This window comes from Mobula birostris, chromosome 2 (genome assembly GCF_030028105.1).
Source record: "Mobula birostris isolate sMobBir1 chromosome 2, sMobBir1.hap1, whole genome shotgun sequence".
NCBI lineage: Eukaryota > Metazoa > Chordata > Chondrichthyes > Myliobatiformes > Myliobatidae > Mobula > Mobula birostris.
In genome coordinates, this window is record NC_092371.1 from 189,845,110 (window position 1) to 189,863,476 (window position 18,367).

At 42.4% G+C, this 18,367-nt stretch overlaps 1 protein-coding gene and 1 long non-coding RNA gene across 2 annotated transcripts in view; one reads left to right on the top strand and one right to left on the bottom strand.

Annotated features, from left to right (window-relative positions):
- Positions 1 to 10,092, bottom strand: part of LOC140193974 (uncharacterized) — a 44,031-nt gene extending 33,939 nt beyond the window's left edge. The window contains exons 1-4 of the long non-coding RNA XR_011885007.1: positions 10,025 to 10,092; positions 9,551 to 9,631; positions 8,268 to 8,515; positions 7,465 to 7,676 (exon numbers count right to left, since the gene is read on the bottom strand). This is a non-coding gene — a long non-coding RNA (uncharacterized lncRNA). The remainder of the gene's footprint in view (positions 1 to 7,464; positions 7,677 to 8,267; positions 8,516 to 9,550; positions 9,632 to 10,024) is intronic.
- Positions 10,093 to 10,322: 230 nt separating this feature from the next.
- klf11a (Kruppel like factor 11a) lies at positions 10,323 to 16,619 on the top strand. The gene is made up of 4 exons (XM_072251218.1): positions 10,323 to 10,521; positions 11,645 to 11,902; positions 12,138 to 13,107; positions 15,987 to 16,619. Exons 1-4 carry the CDS (start codon positions 10,483 to 10,485, stop codon positions 16,277 to 16,279), a joined length of 1,560 nt encoding a protein of 519 aa, XP_072107319.1. The 5' UTR covers positions 10,323 to 10,482; the 3' UTR covers positions 16,280 to 16,619.
- The last annotated feature ends 1,748 nt before the right edge of the window (positions 16,620 to 18,367 follow it).

Below are 18,367 nucleotides of genomic sequence, written 5' to 3' on the forward strand. Positions count from 1 at the left end.
TGTAGTTCTGGATACCCACACCATAGGAAACATCCTCTCCACATTCACCTTATCTAGTCCTTTCAACGTTCAATAGGTTTCACTGAGATCCCCCAACCCACATTCTTCTAAGTTCCAGGCTGAAAGCAGCCTCAACAAATATTGCCTGGTAGCCCTCACGTCCACTGTGATGAATTGCTTTCAGAGGTTGGTCATGGTCCAAATTAACTCCTACCTGAGCAAGGAGTTGGATAGGCTTTGTCTACTGCTGAAACAAGTCTACAGCAGATGCAATCTTACTCGCTTGGCCTTGGAGCACGTGGACAACAGCAATACCTACGTCAGGCTGCTCTTTATAGATTACAGCTCAGCACTCGACACCATTATCCCCTCAGTACTAATCAACAAGCTCCAAATTCTGGGACTCCCTACCCCACCCTGCAACTGGATTCTCGAGTTTCTCATTGGGAGACCATGATCAGTTCAGATCAGTAATAACATCTCCTCGCTAACAATCACCATCGCGCACCTCAAGGATACATAGAACATAGAGCATAGAAAACCTACAGCACGGTACAGGCCCTTCAGCCCACAAAGTTGTGCTGAACATGTCCCTATCTTAGAAGTTACTAGGCTTACCCATAGCCCTCTATTTTTCTAAGCTCCATGTACATATTCAAAAGTCTCTTAAAAGACCCTATCGTATCTGCCTCCACCACCGTTGCCTGCATCCCATTCCATGCACTCACCACTCTCTGCATAAAAACCTTACCCCTGACATCTTCTCTGTACCTGCTCCCAAGCACCTTAAACCTGTGTCCTCGTGTGGCAACCATTTCAGCCCTGGGAAAAAGCTTCTGACTATCCACACGATCAATGCCTCTCATCATCTTATACACTTCTATCAGGTCACCTCTCATCCTCCGTCACTCCAAGTGCCAACTATAGAATTCACCAGTGACGTAACTGTTGTTAGCAGAATCTCAGATGGTGACCAAAAGCCGGACAGGAGAGAGATAGGTTGGCTGTTTTAGTGGTGTTCCACAACAAACTTGCATTCGATGTCAATAAGAATAAGGAAATGACTAGTCTTCAGGGTGGGGAAGTCATGAGAACACACAGCAGTCTTCATTGAACGGTCAGTTGTGGAATGGCTGAGCAGCCTCAGGTTCCAGGACATCAGGAAGATGACCCCTAAGGATGACCTGCTAGGGGAACACCTCAGACAGCAGGGCAGGAGATATGGAAATGGAAGTGGAAGTGGGTGAAGCAGAGCCAGAGGCCATGGCAGGACAAGCCACTGCATGAGATGTACCATCAGAGGTGGCTGACTGTAAAAGCTTTTATAGATACGTAAAAAGGAAAAGACTGGTAAAGACAAATGTAGGTCCCCTACAGACAGAAACAGGTGAATTGATTATGGGGAGCAAGGACATGGCAGACCAATTGAATAATTACTTTGGTTCTGTCTTCACTAAGGAGGACATAAATAATCTTCCAGAAATAGTAGGGGACAGAGGGTCCAGTGAGATGGAGGAACTGAGCGAAATACATGTTAGTAGGGAAGTGGTGTTGGGTAAATTGAAGGGATTAAAGGCAGATAAATCCCCAGGGCCAGATGGTCTGCATCCCAGAGTGCTTAAGGAAGTAGCCCAAGAAATAGTGGATGCATTAGTGATAATTTTTCAAAACTCGTTAGATTCTGGACTAGTTCCTGAGGATTGAAGGGTGGCTAATGTAACCCCACTTTTTAAAAAAGGAGGGAGAGAGAAACCGGGGAATTATAGACCGGTTAGCCTAACGTCAGTGGTGGGGAAACTGCTGGAGTCAGTTATCAAAGATGTGATAACAGCACATTTGGAAAGCGGTGAAATCATCGGACAAAGTCAGCATGGATTTGTGAAAGGAAAATCATGTCTGACGAATCTCATAGAATTTTTTGAGGATGTAACTAGTAGAGTGGATAGGGGAGAACCAGTGGATGTGGTATATTTGGATTTTCAAAAGGCTTTTGACAAGGTCCCACACAGGAGATTAGTGTGCAAACTTAAAGCACACGGTATTGGGGGTAAGGTATTGATGTGGATAGAGAATTGGTTAGCAGACAAGAAGCAAAGAGTGGGAATAAACGGGACCTTTTCAGAATGGCAGGCAGTGACTAGTGGGGTACCGCAAGGCTCAGTGCTGGGACCCCAGTTGTTTACAATATATATTAATGACTTGGATGAGGGAATTAAATGCAGCATCTCCAAGTTTGTGGATGACACGAAGCTGGGCGGCAGTGTTAGCTGTGAGGAGGATGCTAAGAGGATGCAGGATGACTTGGATAGGTTGGGTGAGTGGGCAAATTCATGGCAGATGCAATTTAATGTGGAAAAATATGAAGTTATCCACTTTGGTGGCAAAAATAGGAAAACAGATTATTATCTGAATGGTGGCCGATTAGGAAAAGGGGAGGTGCAACAAGACCTGGGTGTCATTATACACCAGTCATTGAAAGTGGGCATGCAGATACAACAGGCGGTGAAAAAGGCGAATGGTATGCTGGCATTTATAGCGAGAGGATTCGAGTACAGGAGCAGGGAGGTACTACTGCAGTTGTACAAGGCCTTGGTGAGAACACACCTGGAGTATTGTGTGCAGTTTTGGTCCCCTAATCTGAGGAAAGACATCCTTGCCATAGAGGGAGTACAAAGAAGGTTCACCAGATTGATTCCTGGGATGGCAGGACTTTCATATGAAGAAAGACTGGATGAACTGGGCTTGTACTCATTGGAATTTAGAAGATTGAGGGGGGATTTGATTGAAACGTATAAAATCCTAAAGGGATTGGACAGGCTAGATGCAGGAAGATTGTTCCCGATGTTGGGGAAGTCCAGAACGAGGGGTCACAGTTTGAGGATAGAGGGGAAGCCTTTTAGGACCGAGATTAGGAAAAACTTCTTCACACAGAGAGTGGTGAATCTGTGGAATTCTCTGCCACAGGAAACAGTTGAGGCCAGTTCATTGGCTATATTTAAGAGGGAGTTAGATATGGCCCTTGTGGCTACGGGGGTCAGGGGGTATGGAGGGAAGGCTGGTGTAGAGTTCTGAGTTGGATGATCAGCCATGATCATAATAAATGGCGGTGCAGGCTCGAAGGGCCAAATGGCCTACTCCTGCACCTATTTTCTATGTTTCTATAAGAAAGTCCTGCCAACGGGTGGAAATGGCAGGACTGAGGGACAGCACAGAGTTCATGGCTGCACAAGAGCAATAGGAGCAGGGGTCTATCATACCAGACAAGACCGGAGATGTAGACTGTGCAAGGAATCTGCTGAAACCATCCAGCATATAGTAGCAGGGTGCAAGGTGCAGGCAGGAACAGCTAACGCTGAATAGCACAACCAAGTTGAGGGAATTGTGTACAGGAACGTCAGTGCTGAATATGGATTGGACACTCCCAAGTCCAAATAGGAAACTCCCCAAAAGGTAGTGGAGAATGACAGAGCTAAGATCCTGTGGGACTTCCAGATACAGACTGATAAGCAGGTACTGGCCAACCAACCAGACACGGTAATAGTGGACGAGGAATAGAAGAAAGCAATAGTGATAGATGTGGCAATCCTGAATGACAGTAACATTAGGAAGAACAAATCTGAGAAGCTGGAGAAATACCAGGGCTTGAAAGTGCAGACAGAAAGGATATGGAAGGTTAAAGCCAGAGTAATCCTGGTGGTGATAGAAGCACTTGGAGCTGTGACTTCAGACTGGGAGAGTGGCTCCAACAAATCCCAGGAACAACACCTGAGATCTCAGTCCAGAAGACTGCACTACTAGGAATAGCGACTCATTATTAGGAATAGCAACTGCACTGACACCTCAAGCTCCCAGGCCTCTGGTAGAGGACTCGAGATTGAGGGAAAAATACACATACACACCAACCATAAGAGGTGAGAAATATCTATCAAATATATTGTAACAAAATAATTTTTAATATATTGCACTCTACTGCTACCACAAAACAACAAATTTCACAACATATGTCAGTGATAGCAACCTGGTTCTCTAGAATTTTTTTTAACTCAGCTCCTTGAAGGCATGGCTTTGATTTTGACTATGTAGCCTGTATTCTCATATCATTTTCCCTCATCAATCCCTTATCATCGTTGTTTCCTCAGAGTATGGCAGATACGGCAATCAGACCCAAAGGCTTTTCGATATACAGGATGGACAGAAAGGCAAAAGTTGGAGGTATGTGTTTCATGATCAACTTTCTGTGGTGTTCTGATGTGACACTTTTGTCATACTCATGTCCCCCCCACCCCCCAACCTTGAACACCTAACAACCAAACGATTCTATTTACCAAGAGATTTCTCCGTAATCCTGATGTCAGCTGCCATACAACCAGCGGCCGACTATGATCAAGCACTTGAGATACTGCATGATGCCATCTTCAAACAAGAAACCGTCCATCCCAACACATTGCAAATCATAATCAGAGATTTCACCCAGGCTTGTTTGAAGAAAGCCCTGCCCAACTACCATCCGAAAATAACATGTAGCACCAGAGGTCCGAACACACTAAACCACCATTATACTAAGTTAAGGAATGCCCACCGTTCCATGCCCAGACTGCATTTTGGTAAATCTGATCACTTGGCTGTCCTCCTCCTCCCTGCATACAGGCAGAGGCTAAAGAGCAAAACTCCAGAGATTAGAGCAACAAAGAGGTGGTTGTGAGAGGAAGAAGAGTGGCTACAGGATCGCTTCAAGTCGGTGGACTGGGCCGTGTTCAAGGACTCATCCTTGGATCTGAGTGAATACACTATGGTTGTCACTCAATTATAGGAACAGTCATAGAAGAATGCGTCCCCACAAAACCATGTAGAGTCTTCCCCAACCAGAAGCTCTGGATGAACCACGAGATCCACAGTCTGCTGATGATGGCCAGATCAGTGACATTCAAGTCTGGTGACCAAGAAAGTTTAGGTAGAATCTCCAGAAAGCCATCTCACAGGTGAAGTGGCAATTCCGAACTAAACTTGAATCAATGCAGGATGCTCCACAGCAGTGGCAGGGCTTGGATACCATCACCTCTTACAAAGTGAAATCAAGTGACATAGGTGACAGCAGGGCTTCGCTTCCAGGTGAGCTCAAAGCCTTCTGTGCTCACTCCCACTGTCAAAGTATGGAAGAACTATCACAAGCTCCCACAGCACCTGATGATCCTGTGATATCAGTCTCTGAGGCTGATGCCCAAGCATCCTTCAGGAGGGAGAACCCACAGAAAGCCTCTGGCCCAGATGGCTAAGTACTAAAGACCAGTGCTATCAACTGGCTGGAGTGTTCACTGAGATCTTTAATCTCTCACATTGGCAGTCTGATGTACCCACCTGCTTCTAGCAGACTTCAATTATATCTGTGCCTAAGAAAAAAACCTGACTCAATGACAGTTGTCCAGTAGCATTTACATCCACAGCGATGAAGTGTTTTGAGAGATTGGTGATGAAACAGATCAACTCCTGCCTGAGCAGCATCTTGGATCGCTCCAATTTGCCCACCAGTACAACAGGTCAGCAGCAGGTGCTGCTTCATTGGCTCTTCGCTCAACCCTGGGACATCTGGACAGCAAAGATGCATACATCAGAATGCTGTTCATGGATTACTGCTCAGCATTCAATACTATCATGCCCTCAAAACTAATCAATAAGCTTCAAGACCTTGGCCTCAATACTTCCTCAATTTCCTCACTTGCAGGCCCCAGTCAGTTCAGATTGGACACAGCATCTCCTCTACAATCTCCATCAGCACAGGCGAACCACAGGGCTGTCTGCTTAGTCTCCTGCTCTACACATTTTACCCTTAAGACTGTGTGGCTAAGCACCCTCCAATGCCTTATGTAAGCTTGCTGACGACACTACTGTCATAGGCCAAATCAAAGGTGGTGATGAATGAATATATATATATGGAAGGGAGCTTGAAAATCTGGCTGAGTGGTGCCACAGCAGGTCCCTTACTGAAAGTCAGCAAGACCGAGGAGCTGATTATTGATTTCAGGAGGGAAAAAACAGAGGTCCATGAGCCAGTCCTCATCAAAGGATCGGAGGTGGAGAGGGTGAGCAGCTTCAAATTACTGGGTGTTATCATTTTGAAGGATCTGCCCTTGGCCATGGCAGTGCCTCTTCTTCCACAGGAGTTTGCGAAGATTTAGCATGACATCTAAAACTTTGGAAAACTTCAATAGATGTGTGGTAAAGAGTATATTGACTGGCTGCATCACAGCCTGGTATTCAAACACCAATGCCCTTGAACAGAAATCCTACAAAAAGCAGTAGATTCAGCCCAGTGGATTTGTAGGTAAAGCCCTCCCAACCATTGAGCACATTTACACGGAATGTTGTTGCATGAAAACAGCATCCATTGTCACAGATGCCCACCACCCAGGCGTGCTCTCTACTTGCTACTGCCATCAGAAAAAAGGTACAGGAGCTTCAAGACTCACACCACCAGGTTCAGGAACAGTTATTACCCCCTCAACTATCAGGATCTTGAACCAGAGGGGATAACTTCATTTGCCCCATCACTGAAATGTTCAAGGACTCCTTCTCAGGTTCTTGATATTTATTGCTTATTTATTGTTATTGTTATATTAATTATTTTTTCTCTCTCTTTTTTGCACTATTTGTTGTCTTTCACACACTGGTTGTCTGCCCTGTAGGTGCAGTCTTTCATTGATTCCATCATGTTATTGGATTGAGTATCCCCACAAGAAAATTCCGAAATTACTTTGAACTTTGATTTTGAGATCGCTTCTCTACGTGTTATCTATGTTTGCACCAATACTTTAAAAATTTGGATTAAGTCACATAGAATTCCATGGAATATAGCAGATTATCCAAATTTTCTTCATAATTTAACCAAAGTCTGGATTATTATTCTTCAAATCCATTCTGGACTCTTGTTGAGACTAATGTATCCTTCTGAGAGTGTGGTGCTCGAAACTGCACACAATTCTCCAAGGCTTTGTATACTTCCAGCATAACTTCTAACCTCTTGTTTTATTATCCTTTAAATGAGGTCTGATCCTCCATAGGCTTTTGATTTCTTTGTGATGTTACATGGCATTTTAAAGTCAAAGACATAATTTAGTTTGACTTTGACATGGCATTTTTACGAACGAGGTCCTTGTGCTACTAAATCCCTTTGGTCCTCCACCATCTCTAGCTTTCCAGGCTGACAGTATTCTCCTCCAGCATTTTTAGGTTGAACACCTAAAGATTGTAACTAGATTATTCTCACGCTTGACCACATTGCTTTTATTTGCAATAAAATCAGAATTTTGGAGACAGTCAGCAGGCCAGGCGGCATCCATAAAGAGAGGGAAACAGAGTCAATCATTGCCCAAAGCTGCACACAATATTCTTCTGTGGCTGAACCAGTGTTTTATAAACCTTTTTCCAGCATTAAATAGATCTTATTTGTGTTAATTATATTCCACTCACCTTTGTGTCAACCAGATTATCTTCACATATTTTTGCCACAAAACACTGAACTGCAAATTCTACATTTTCTAGACCATTGTCTCTATTTGCATCAGGCTTATTCCTCAGACCACAGTACGTATCATAGGGTGATACCTCACAGGCACAAGCCATTCTGCTTAGGCCTGCCTTTAGAAAGGTCATCAATTTGACCTACCTATTCCTTCGTTTTCCTGCGGAACGAAAGAGATAAGTAATTACCCAATTTTGCTTTGTATCAAATCTGATTCCACCAGCAAATTTTTGGTAACATTTGGCAAAATCTTTTATTTACAGTTATTTAAAAAACAGTCTCTATATAGTACAGAGTACTATGCAAAAGTCTTAGGCACCCTAGATTTTTTATATGGTTTCAGACGGTATAGCCTCCACAGAGCCCTGATCTCAGCATCAGTGAGGCTGTCTGGGATTACCTGGAGAGACAGAAGCAAGCCAGGTATTCAAAGTCTGCAGAAGAACTGTGGCGAGTTCTCCAAGATGCTTGGAACAACCTAACCCAGCCTATTCCTTATAAAACTGCTCAACAGTGTACCTAAGTAAATGGTCACACCAAATATTGATATGATCTAGTTTTTTTTTACTGCACTTTATAGTTTTTTTTATATTTAGAAAAAATCTTTTCATTATTTTGAAAGCATCTTTGCTTTACAGCATTTTTTTTACAGGTGCCTAAAACTTTTGCACAGTATTGTATGTGCAAACAGATAAAAGTAACACCATGTACGTGGAAGTCAAATTCATTTATTTAAGATCTATTTATTTACCTTTTTCTTACAGAAAAAGCACCTTTTTTAGACCCAGCATCTTTTTCTTACAGAGATGAGCGGTTCAGACCAAACATCAGGATAGGAATGAAATGTGATCTAAGTGGCTTTGACCATGGAATGATTATTGGTGCCAGACGGGACTAACTCAGACACTGTTCATCTCCTAGAATATCCTTGCATAACAGTCTCTTGAGTTTACACAGAATGGTGCAAAAAACAGAAGACATCCAGTGAGTGGCAGTTTTCTGTGGGCAAAAACTCCTTGTTAATGAGAGAGGCCAGAGGAGAATGGCCAGGAGGGCAACAGTAACTCAAACATACATGCATTACAACAGTGGCGTGCACATCAGAATGCACAACACATTAAACATGGAAGTGGGTGGACTACAGCATCAGAAAACTGTCTAAAGCAGAAGGCCACTCCAGTCCTGTACCTATTAAAGTTGCCACTGAGGCTATGCTCACAGTGTATTCTTTTCAAGTAGAAATAAAATGATCATGAAACCACTTTGCTGAGTCTTTCTATTCAGCTTGTAAATGTATTCACACTTCACTGTAACTCACAATTTTAACTTCAATTTATTTCCTACTTTTTAATATTTCTATTGCAAAGCAAAAAAACCTGATATTTTGAAATAAACACAGGCCGTAAAATATAGGAGCAAAGTTAGGTCTTTCCGCTCACTCTCCTTATTCTTTGCATGGACTGTACTTTTCCTACAGCTGTTATACTTCATTTTGCTTTATTGTTTACCTGGTTCTACCTCAATGCACTGTGTAATGATATGATCTGTATGAACACCTATGCAAGATAAACTTCATCATGTGACAATAATAATTCCCATTACAAAAACCTTTATCTTCTCACTAAACAAAAATCTCTCAATCTCTGCCTTTAATATACCCAATGACTTGGTCTCCAGGGCACCTCTGAGGCAGCAAATTCTACAAATTCACTACTCTCTGAAATTCCTTCTCATCTCAGATGTGAAGGAACCTTTCTTTATTCTGAGGTTGTGCCCTTAGATCCTAGATTCCCCTAGTAATGGAAACATCCTCCCCATATCCACTCTACTCAGTTCTTTCGGCATTGGTGCTGTAGAAATAGTAAACAGAAAATGCTAGAAACTCAACAGTCAGGCAGAATCTGTGGAGAAATCTGTTTCTCCTTCCACAAACTCTCTGTGAGCCATCTGAGCTGTTGCTTCTACTTTTATCCTCCTGCACCCACTCAAAAAAACCTTTAAAACATTCCTTCTTGGCATTCTATATGTACTTACATTAATAACTTGTCTTTCAGGCCTTGCTCGTTTTCCTCAATTCCTCCCAAACTTCTGCATTCTTCTCAAATATTTTTTTCCCTGCGATGAAAGGATGAAGAAGGATTTCTGCTCTTACCCACAGGCTAAGGTATGCAAAAATTTACGGTGAAAGGGGGAAAAAAAAAACCCACAAAGAAACCTCGGAGCAGCAATTAAAGAATCAGCATTCTTGCTCTCGTTAGCCAAAGAAATATAATACTATCAGGGACAGCTTTTTTAAAAACATTGAAAAATATTAATTTCTTGAAATTGTTACAGGTTGGTGTCTTTAAGTAGCTGTGATGAAAATTGCACCTTTAAAAGCCTCGCGGAAAAAAAAACAAAGTTGCTGACTTCATCCTTTAAAAAGGATAACAATTTCCAGATGGTTGGAACCTCCCATCCCGCTGCCATTCCCACCCCCTCCTGTTTACTCTGCAGAGGCCGCGGTACCTTCAGGCCGGCTGACGCAGCGTGACCTTTCTCCTACTTTCCAGAGCTGAGTTCATGCAGTTCGCGTTGACTTAAAAGACCAGCATTTCGGCGGACCTGGTTGAGAGCAGGCTAAGGGTGGGGGGAGGAGGGGCCGTCGTGGCGTTCCCGCCAATCACGCCGGTGACGAAGGGTGCCCACGCCAGGGATCAGCCTCTGATCACGCGCTCGCTGCACCCCTATTGGCCGGCGCGCTCTACACCGTTGCCTACGATTGGTGGAGCTTCGCAGCCGCCAGCTGTAATGTAATTTTTGTTGTTCTGTGCGTGTTGCAATCGGGTCGTTATGTCCATCCCGGAGAGAATTTGTTATTCCTATTGCTACCATTTGCGATGGCTTTCCCTTCTTGCTTTTCCTTACAACGCTATATTGTTTTCATTGGGTTTTTGTTCATGTTTAATTAAGTTAAAATAATTAAAATGCGGTGTCAAGTTGGAGAAATGGAAGAATCACGCAACGTAAGTATATTAATGTTACAGTAATAGTTAATTCTAAAAAGGACATTTAATTTGAAGATAAAAATATGAATTTTGCGTATTTCGTCTAATATTTGTAATACTCTTGAAGCTGCATTTTAAGATAGATGTTAAGCGGCTAGGAGAAAATGCAGAAAAAAAGCGCTTTCAATACAATAATGGTCTAGGACCGCTCTTTAGGGGCATCACGGGGCATTGTATAACAACTGGATTATTAGTGGTCTCGACATAGCTGTGTATTGCAATCAGTGTTTATTAAGGTGATTATGTTACTTTATGCTCGATTTGGATATTCTTGTTTAAAGATTCATTGATACGCATTGGATAATTGTAGCAAAGCGGAGCACTTAACGAATAAAATACGTTCATAGTCTATCAAAGCGACCAAATTGTTTTAAGGTACCGTCTCGGAGCAATTTGTAGAATATTGAATTTCGTATTAAACTAAATCAAGCTTTCCAGTTGTTTCCTTGGACAAAGAGGTGTTGTAGGAGGGGACTTCCTGGTAGAAGCCCTGTAGACATGCAGACTTCACACGGCTGCTTACTTGGTGACGTCAGCGTGATTCTATATTTGAAGTTGAAGACGTTAAGGGTCATTGCTGCTACCCTGTGTCCAATATCTCGTAATACATTGCAGCAACTCCCTTAGATTGGCAACAGCAGAGCATTTGATATTAATCAATTAACTGCCAATTGGCAATAATCGATTAACGTTAAAAAACGAAATTGTAATTTCAAGTGGAGTAAAAACCTGCAGATGACGTAAATCTGAAACAACAGAAAATGCTGGGAGTGCTTCGGCGTCAAGCAGCATCATTGAGGAGGGAAACGGAGTTAACATTTCAGTTCAGGCATAGAGTCTTTGACCTGGGAAAGGCACGGGTGCTGCTTGTTGAACACTTGTAAGATGTATAAATGTACTTTGCAGTATTTATGTCACTTTTGGAACAAATTGAGGAAAAATCTAAATTGTACCTTTATGAACACTGTATCATGCCTACAAGTAATTTTGGAAAACACAAAAATATATGGGTAAATGAGGGTTTCCACGATAGATATGCAACTAATTTTAACTTTAAAATCAAAATGGTTTTTGCCTCCAGGTTGAAATCATAGACATTTATGAGTCGATATTAGAAAGGAAACGTCATGACAGTGAAAGGTCCTCTGGCAGTCCATTGGAACAGAATGACATCGAAGCTGTGGAAGCTCTTGTTTGTATGAGCTCCTGGGGACAACGGTCACAAAAAGGGGATCTCTTAAAAATGCGGCCACTTACACCTGCTTCAGACACAGATTCTGTGCACTGTGAATCTGTCCCTCCAGTGTTGCAGAGAGACTACCACTCATTCTCATTCCTTGTAAGTATGCAGTTGTTCCAACTGATGCCTCTTTGTAACTAGGAAGTCAAAACCAAATTTTATAGTCTTGGCAGTGATCTAAATTTTAAGACTGGCTATAGTTGTAGTTGCAGCTGTTGATATTCTATTTGCAATCAAACGCAATGAAAGAATATGAACAGATTACTGCATCTATTATAGATGACATGTTGAGCTTGGCCTCAAACTAAGTATTAAGTTTCCTATATCTTTACAGTGTATGACACCACCGCACAGTCCTGGTGTTGTTGAATCTGGTAATACTCCTCCGGTGCCACAAATTACCTACACGAAGCCAGCAACTACCACTGCAAGCAGTGGAATCCACGCAGTCAATACGGTGACTGTGAAACCTGCTCTAGTGAACATTCACGAGTTTTCACGCCAAAAGTCTCCAGCAGCTGAAAAAACTGTTGCCTCTCACTGCCGGTCGGTGGCCACCAGTGTCATCCGTCACACTGCTGATAATTCCCCTTGCTGCCACATTCCCTCACCGTCGGTGATCGAAAGGCCCCACTCGAGTCTCCAAAGCCTTGGGATGAGGGCAAAAGGAAATGCAACAGGCCAGTGTAAGCACGCTAAGGAGATGCCTTTGGCCTCTGGTTCTGAGAGCAGGTGCTGTTTGCAGAAGAATGTCTCCAGATCAGTTGGCCAGGACTCAGAGCCAACAGTACCCTCCCTAGCACCATCTTGTACAATAAACAAAACTGAAACCGAACGTCAGAGCCTAGCCAGTTCCCTACCAGCACGCCTACCCCCTGCCCCTGTGCCAAACACTCCGGTGATCTGTCAGATGGTGTCTGTGAGTGGAGGAGGAGGTGGTGGAGGTGGAGTCATTTCAGCATTGGTCCCAAAGCCAAGCAACTGTGTAAAGCCTATACTTCCCCAGACATCTCCAGTTTCTCAGCCTCTTCTGTTGGGAACCTCAGTATCGCAAGGGACTGTGATGTTTGTGCTACCCCAACCTACTTTAACGCCGTCAACTCCTGCTCATCAGACGATAATGACCGTCGGCAACACGAAGCTGCTACCACTGGCCCCCGCTCCAGTGTTTGTTTCATCGAGTCAACACTGTGCTCCACAGCTGGACTTCTCCAGGAGGCGTAATTATATTTGCAACTTCACTGGGTGCCGGAAAACCTACTTCAAGAGTTCGCACTTGAAAGCACATCTCCGGACACACACAGGTATTCATTGTTTTCCACATGTTTAGTGTCCTTTGATGCTCTGTGCTGGAAATGTGATCTCAGTTGTAAAATATTCATGTCAAGTTTAATCTCAATGTTATTCAATGTCTAGTTATCTGTATGAGTAGAAATATAACAAGTTGCCAAAGTAGATGCTCATTTATACATCTGATGGTTTCTCCAATGGTTGGAGTAAATTACATAACAACAATCTCAGTTTTAAGGATTTAAGACCAAGACTGGTTGTTAAGAGTTACTGGGAGAAGGTGGGAGAATGGGTTAGAAAATACAGACATGATAGAATGACAGAATAGAGTTGATGGGCTCAATGGCCCAGTTCTGCTCGCGTATCTTGTTGCCTTGGATTATCCTAAGCACCTCTGCATCTATTTATTCACTTTTTTTCCCACCATTCTCATTTTTTTTTAGCCAAAATAAATACAGTGCTGTGTATTCCTGCAGCATTTTGTATGTGTTGCACAGTACTGTGTAGATAGTGCACAGCAAAACCAAGTATCGGTTTCCCCTTAAAAGGCTGGAAATGACCCTTGCGTTTGCCTCCTGCAATATTTCATACTCCTCTGTTATTGCTTCAGGATCCAAGCAAGATGAACTGTCAATAATCAGCAAAGTAACTGTGAGAAACTGCCTTTGCCAGCAAGACCAGAATGCATTGACCATTTCTAATTTCCATTGTAAAGGTGGTGGTGAGCCACCTGTGCCGTACTTCCACAGAGTTGCAGCAACAGGGGTCAAGTGGAAATGTGTGCCAACTCAGGGTCAGCTGTGTGTCTTGGAGGTCAAGCTCCTCCCATGCATCTGCTGCTCCTCTTCTTGTAGGGAGTTGGTGCTTTGTGCAGAGCAGCTTGCAGCGATTAGGGGTAGAGGGAGGAAATATTTAAGAATGGGTTGCCAATTAAGTGTGTTCATTTCACTTGAGCATTGCCACTGCTCATGACAACTACTGGATCTACATGCTTCCAGAGATGTTCTGTGTTGATGGTGAGAAGGCTTTGGAAATCCAGAGATGATCATTTGTCACAGGGCCTGTGGTCTATGCTTGAAACCATTGTTTTTTGTGTGGCTGACCGGTAACGTTGTTCAGAATGTTGACGCAGGATACTTGGCTGCGGTGATGCCATTGAATGTCAAGTGAAATGGGTTCAGCTTCGTCTTGATGGAGCCTTGGATTGAGATGGCACAAATGTCATTTACTTAATATCAGCCCGAATTAAATCTGCCCACGTGTCACTCTATATGGGCACTGGACACAGTCACCTATGTCTGTTGAATATCTTCTGCAACTTGTGATTCATGCCATAAGACATGGGAGCAGAATTAGGCCATTTGGCCCATTGAGTCTGCTCTGCCATTCAATGATGGCTGATCCTTTTTCCCCTCCTTAACCCCACTCCCATCCTTCTCCCCATAACCTTTGATGCCATGTCCAATCAAGAACCTATCAAGCTCTGCTTTAAATACACCCAACAACCTGGCCTCCACAGCTCTTGTGGTGACACATTCCACAAATTCACCACCCTCTGGCTAAAGACATTTCTCTGCATCTCTGTTTTAAATAGATGCCCCTCTATCCTGAGGCTGTGCTAGGAGAGTCTTCTCCTAGACTCTCCACTATGCGAAACATCCTTTCTACACCTACTCTGTCTAGGCCTTTCAACATTCGAAAGGTTTCAATGAGACCACCCTCACCCCCCTTCGCCCTTCTAAATTCCAGAGCCATCAAATGTTCCTTGTATGATAATTCTTTCATTCCTGGAATCATCATTCTGAACATCCTCTGAACCCTCTCCAATCCCAGCACATATTTTCTAAGATGAGGAACCCAAAACTGTTCACAACATAAAGCCTCAGCATCACATCCCTGCTCTTGTACTCTGGACCTCTTGAAATGAATGCTGACATTGCATTTGTCTTCCTCACCACCGACTCAACTTGCAAGTTAACCTTCAGGGTGCTTGCACAAGGACTCTTTGGATCTCAGATTTCTGGATTTTCTCCCCATTTAGAAAATAGTCAGCACATTGATTTCTACTACCAAAGTGCATGACCGTGCATTTTCCAACACTGTATTTCATTTGCCACTTTCTTGCCCATTCTCCTAATTTGTCTAAGTCCTTCCGCAGCCTACCTGTTTCCTCAACACTACCTGCCCCTCCACCAATCTTTGTGTCATCTGCAAACTTGGCAACAAAGCCATCTATTCCATCATCTAAATCATTGATATACAGCATAAAAAGAAGTCCCATCACCGACCCCTGCGGAATACCACTAGTCACTGGCAGCCAACCAGGAAAGGATCTTTTCATTCCCACTCGCTGCCTCCTACCAATCAGCCAATGCTCTAACCATGCCAGTAACTTTCCTGTAATACCATGACCTCTTAACTTAGTAAGCGGTCTTGTGTGTGGCACCTTGTCAAAGGCCTTCTGAAAATCCAAATATACAACATCCACTGCATTCCCTTTATCTATGCTACTTGTAATCTCCTCAAACAATTCCAACAGGTTTGTCAGGCAAGATTTTCACTGAAGGAAACCATGCTGACTTCGTCCTATCTTGCACTGTGTCACCAAGTACTCTATAACCTCATGGTTAACAATTGACTCCCAACATCTTCCCAGCCACTGATATCAGGCTGACCGGTCTATAATGCCCTTTCTGCTGCCTCCCTCCTTTCTTAAAAGGTGGAGTGAGATTTGTAATTTTCCAGTCCTCTGGCACCATGCCAGAGTCCAATGATTTGCCACTGGGTTTGAATCAATTTTTGGTATATTTCACCAAAGAAAACTGAGTCCCTTAATCCAAACCGTGCTTTTCTCATTGAAGTTCAATTCTAATAATGTATTTTATCTTTTCAGGCGAGAAACCATTTAACTGTAACTGGGAAGGATGCGACAAAAAGTTTGCCCGCTCAGATGAACTGTCACGACACCGCAGGACTCACACTGGAGAGAAGAAGTTCATGTGCCCCGTTTGTGATCGACGCTTCATGCGCAGTGATCACCTCACAAAACATGCTCGGCGCCACATGACCACAAAGAAAGTTCCTAATTGGCAGGCAGAGGTCAACAAACTGAACAAAATAGCTATTTCAGCACCTTCTGCCATCCCTGTGAAAAACATACTGCTTCCTCCCACAACATCCACCTAAGTGAGATGACTTGCAGACAATATTTGCACTAAATGAGTTATCAACAGAACTGAAGAAGTGGCTGTTGTTTGATGGAATGCTCGAGAAATTCTGAAAGCAATGTGCTTTACTACATTTTCAAAGTATGACTTATCTTTCTGTATGTGAGTGGTAACAAGACTTTTGTGAACGGGTTGAAAGCATAAATAACAAACATAAGGGTGGAATTTTCCTCATTTGCTATGGGGAAATTCTGCAGTGGTTCATGGAAATTTTCATCTAAGTATTTTAAGTGTATTGTAAATAGTATTTGCTATGCATATTGTATATTTCTATTTAATAAATCAATTTTCATGTATAACAGATCAGAAATGTTTGTTTTTGCCATTCAAGAATAGCACTGAACTGTTTTATTGCTTTAAGCAATAATTTTATGCAGCACCAGGATAAGAATTGAAATATTATATTTTAGACGTGACTATTTTGTAAATTGATAATGTATTTACTCTCATTCACATTATGGTATCATTCACATTATGGTATTATGACAATTATTTTCAACGGTCAGCATTTATATAGTATTTTGTTTCCTGTGTGCCATATATTACACAAATTGTGTGTAGCTATCCGAAATGCCCTGTTCAAGATCAGGACAGGATGGGCTGTATTTTTTTTTTAAATCTCTGGTTTACAAGCAGTAATCGGGTGAAGAAAATCAAAAAAAACTGCAGATGCTGAAAATCTGAAATAAAAACAAACCACCGGAAACTATTCTACAGTATTTTCATTAAGCAGAAGATGGGTTCAGTGAAGATATGATAATCAAGGAGAAACACCGAAGTAAATGGGCATAACTCTGTCATTAAGTGACTGCGGATCCTTATTAGCAATGGAAATCGGGGAACTGCTTTAAACGAGGGAAAGCTGAAACCAAAGTTTTGCAACATTACCTAAATTCATAATTACTTTTCATATATCTGTGTGCTTGATAAGCACACGTTCCACTTGGCTGCCAGTATACTTCATAATTGTACAATAACATGTATGCCTTTAAAAGTAACTGAAGTTGACCAGCAGAAAATTATCACTTCGTCAAAAAGTTAGCTTTACAATGTTGTTGCCATTTGGTGTTATTTGTAATGACAACTTGCCATTTCTCTTTTTTTAAATCCCTCCATGATCTCACTCTTCCTTAGCTTTATAATCTCTTTTGAGTCCTATGAACATATGAGAAATCTGTGCTCCTCCATTTCTAACCTCCCGAACTTCACCCACTAGGTCTCTGACAGCTGTACCTTCAGCTGCAAAAGTCCAAAGTTCTGGATTTCCCTCCTAAGCCTATCAATTTTTCAACCTCTCCATCCTCTTTTCAAATGTTCCTTAAAACCTCCTTGTTTGACCAAGCTTCTGGTAATACCTCGTGTTGCTCATCGTAATTTTCCCTTTGCTAATCTGTCTGTAAAGCACCATGGAATGTTTTTGCTAATTTAACGTCTCTGTAAATTCTGTAGTTGCAGTTGTTCATATTATTTCTGCATTGACTTTTGCCCTCTGAACCAGCAGGGAACACGAACTGCAAAATCTTATTCCTACATGTACCAATTCATTCTTGGTGTTTCTCAATACACATCAGGCTAATCACAATACTTCCCAAACTAGGAGGAAGGGATACTAAATGAGGTTTGTGCACAGGGAACAATTGTTGTGTTTGCTTGCTATCCTGAAACAGGTGCTTGTTTCCATGAGAGAAGTAGCTACAGTTTGTTATTGCTAAGGTTTTGGCCAAATGCTCTTTAATGTCACAAAGCAATTAAAAATATTTGTTTTCCTATGAAGATAATTGGTTGAAACTCAAATTTTTCCAAGTGCTTCAGTTGTTTGTTATCAGTACTTCAATGCCAAGAAGAATTGAAGGAGAATCCTAGGGCATTCTATACATACATCAAGAGCAAGAGGATAATTAGGGAGCGGGTAGAGGAAACATTGTTTGAATGTGGAGGATGTGGATGAGGTCCTTATGGAGTATTTACGTCAGTATTTACAAATGAGAAGGATGTTGTGGATAGGTAAACTAGTGCTGAGCGTATTGATTGATATGCTAGTGCATTT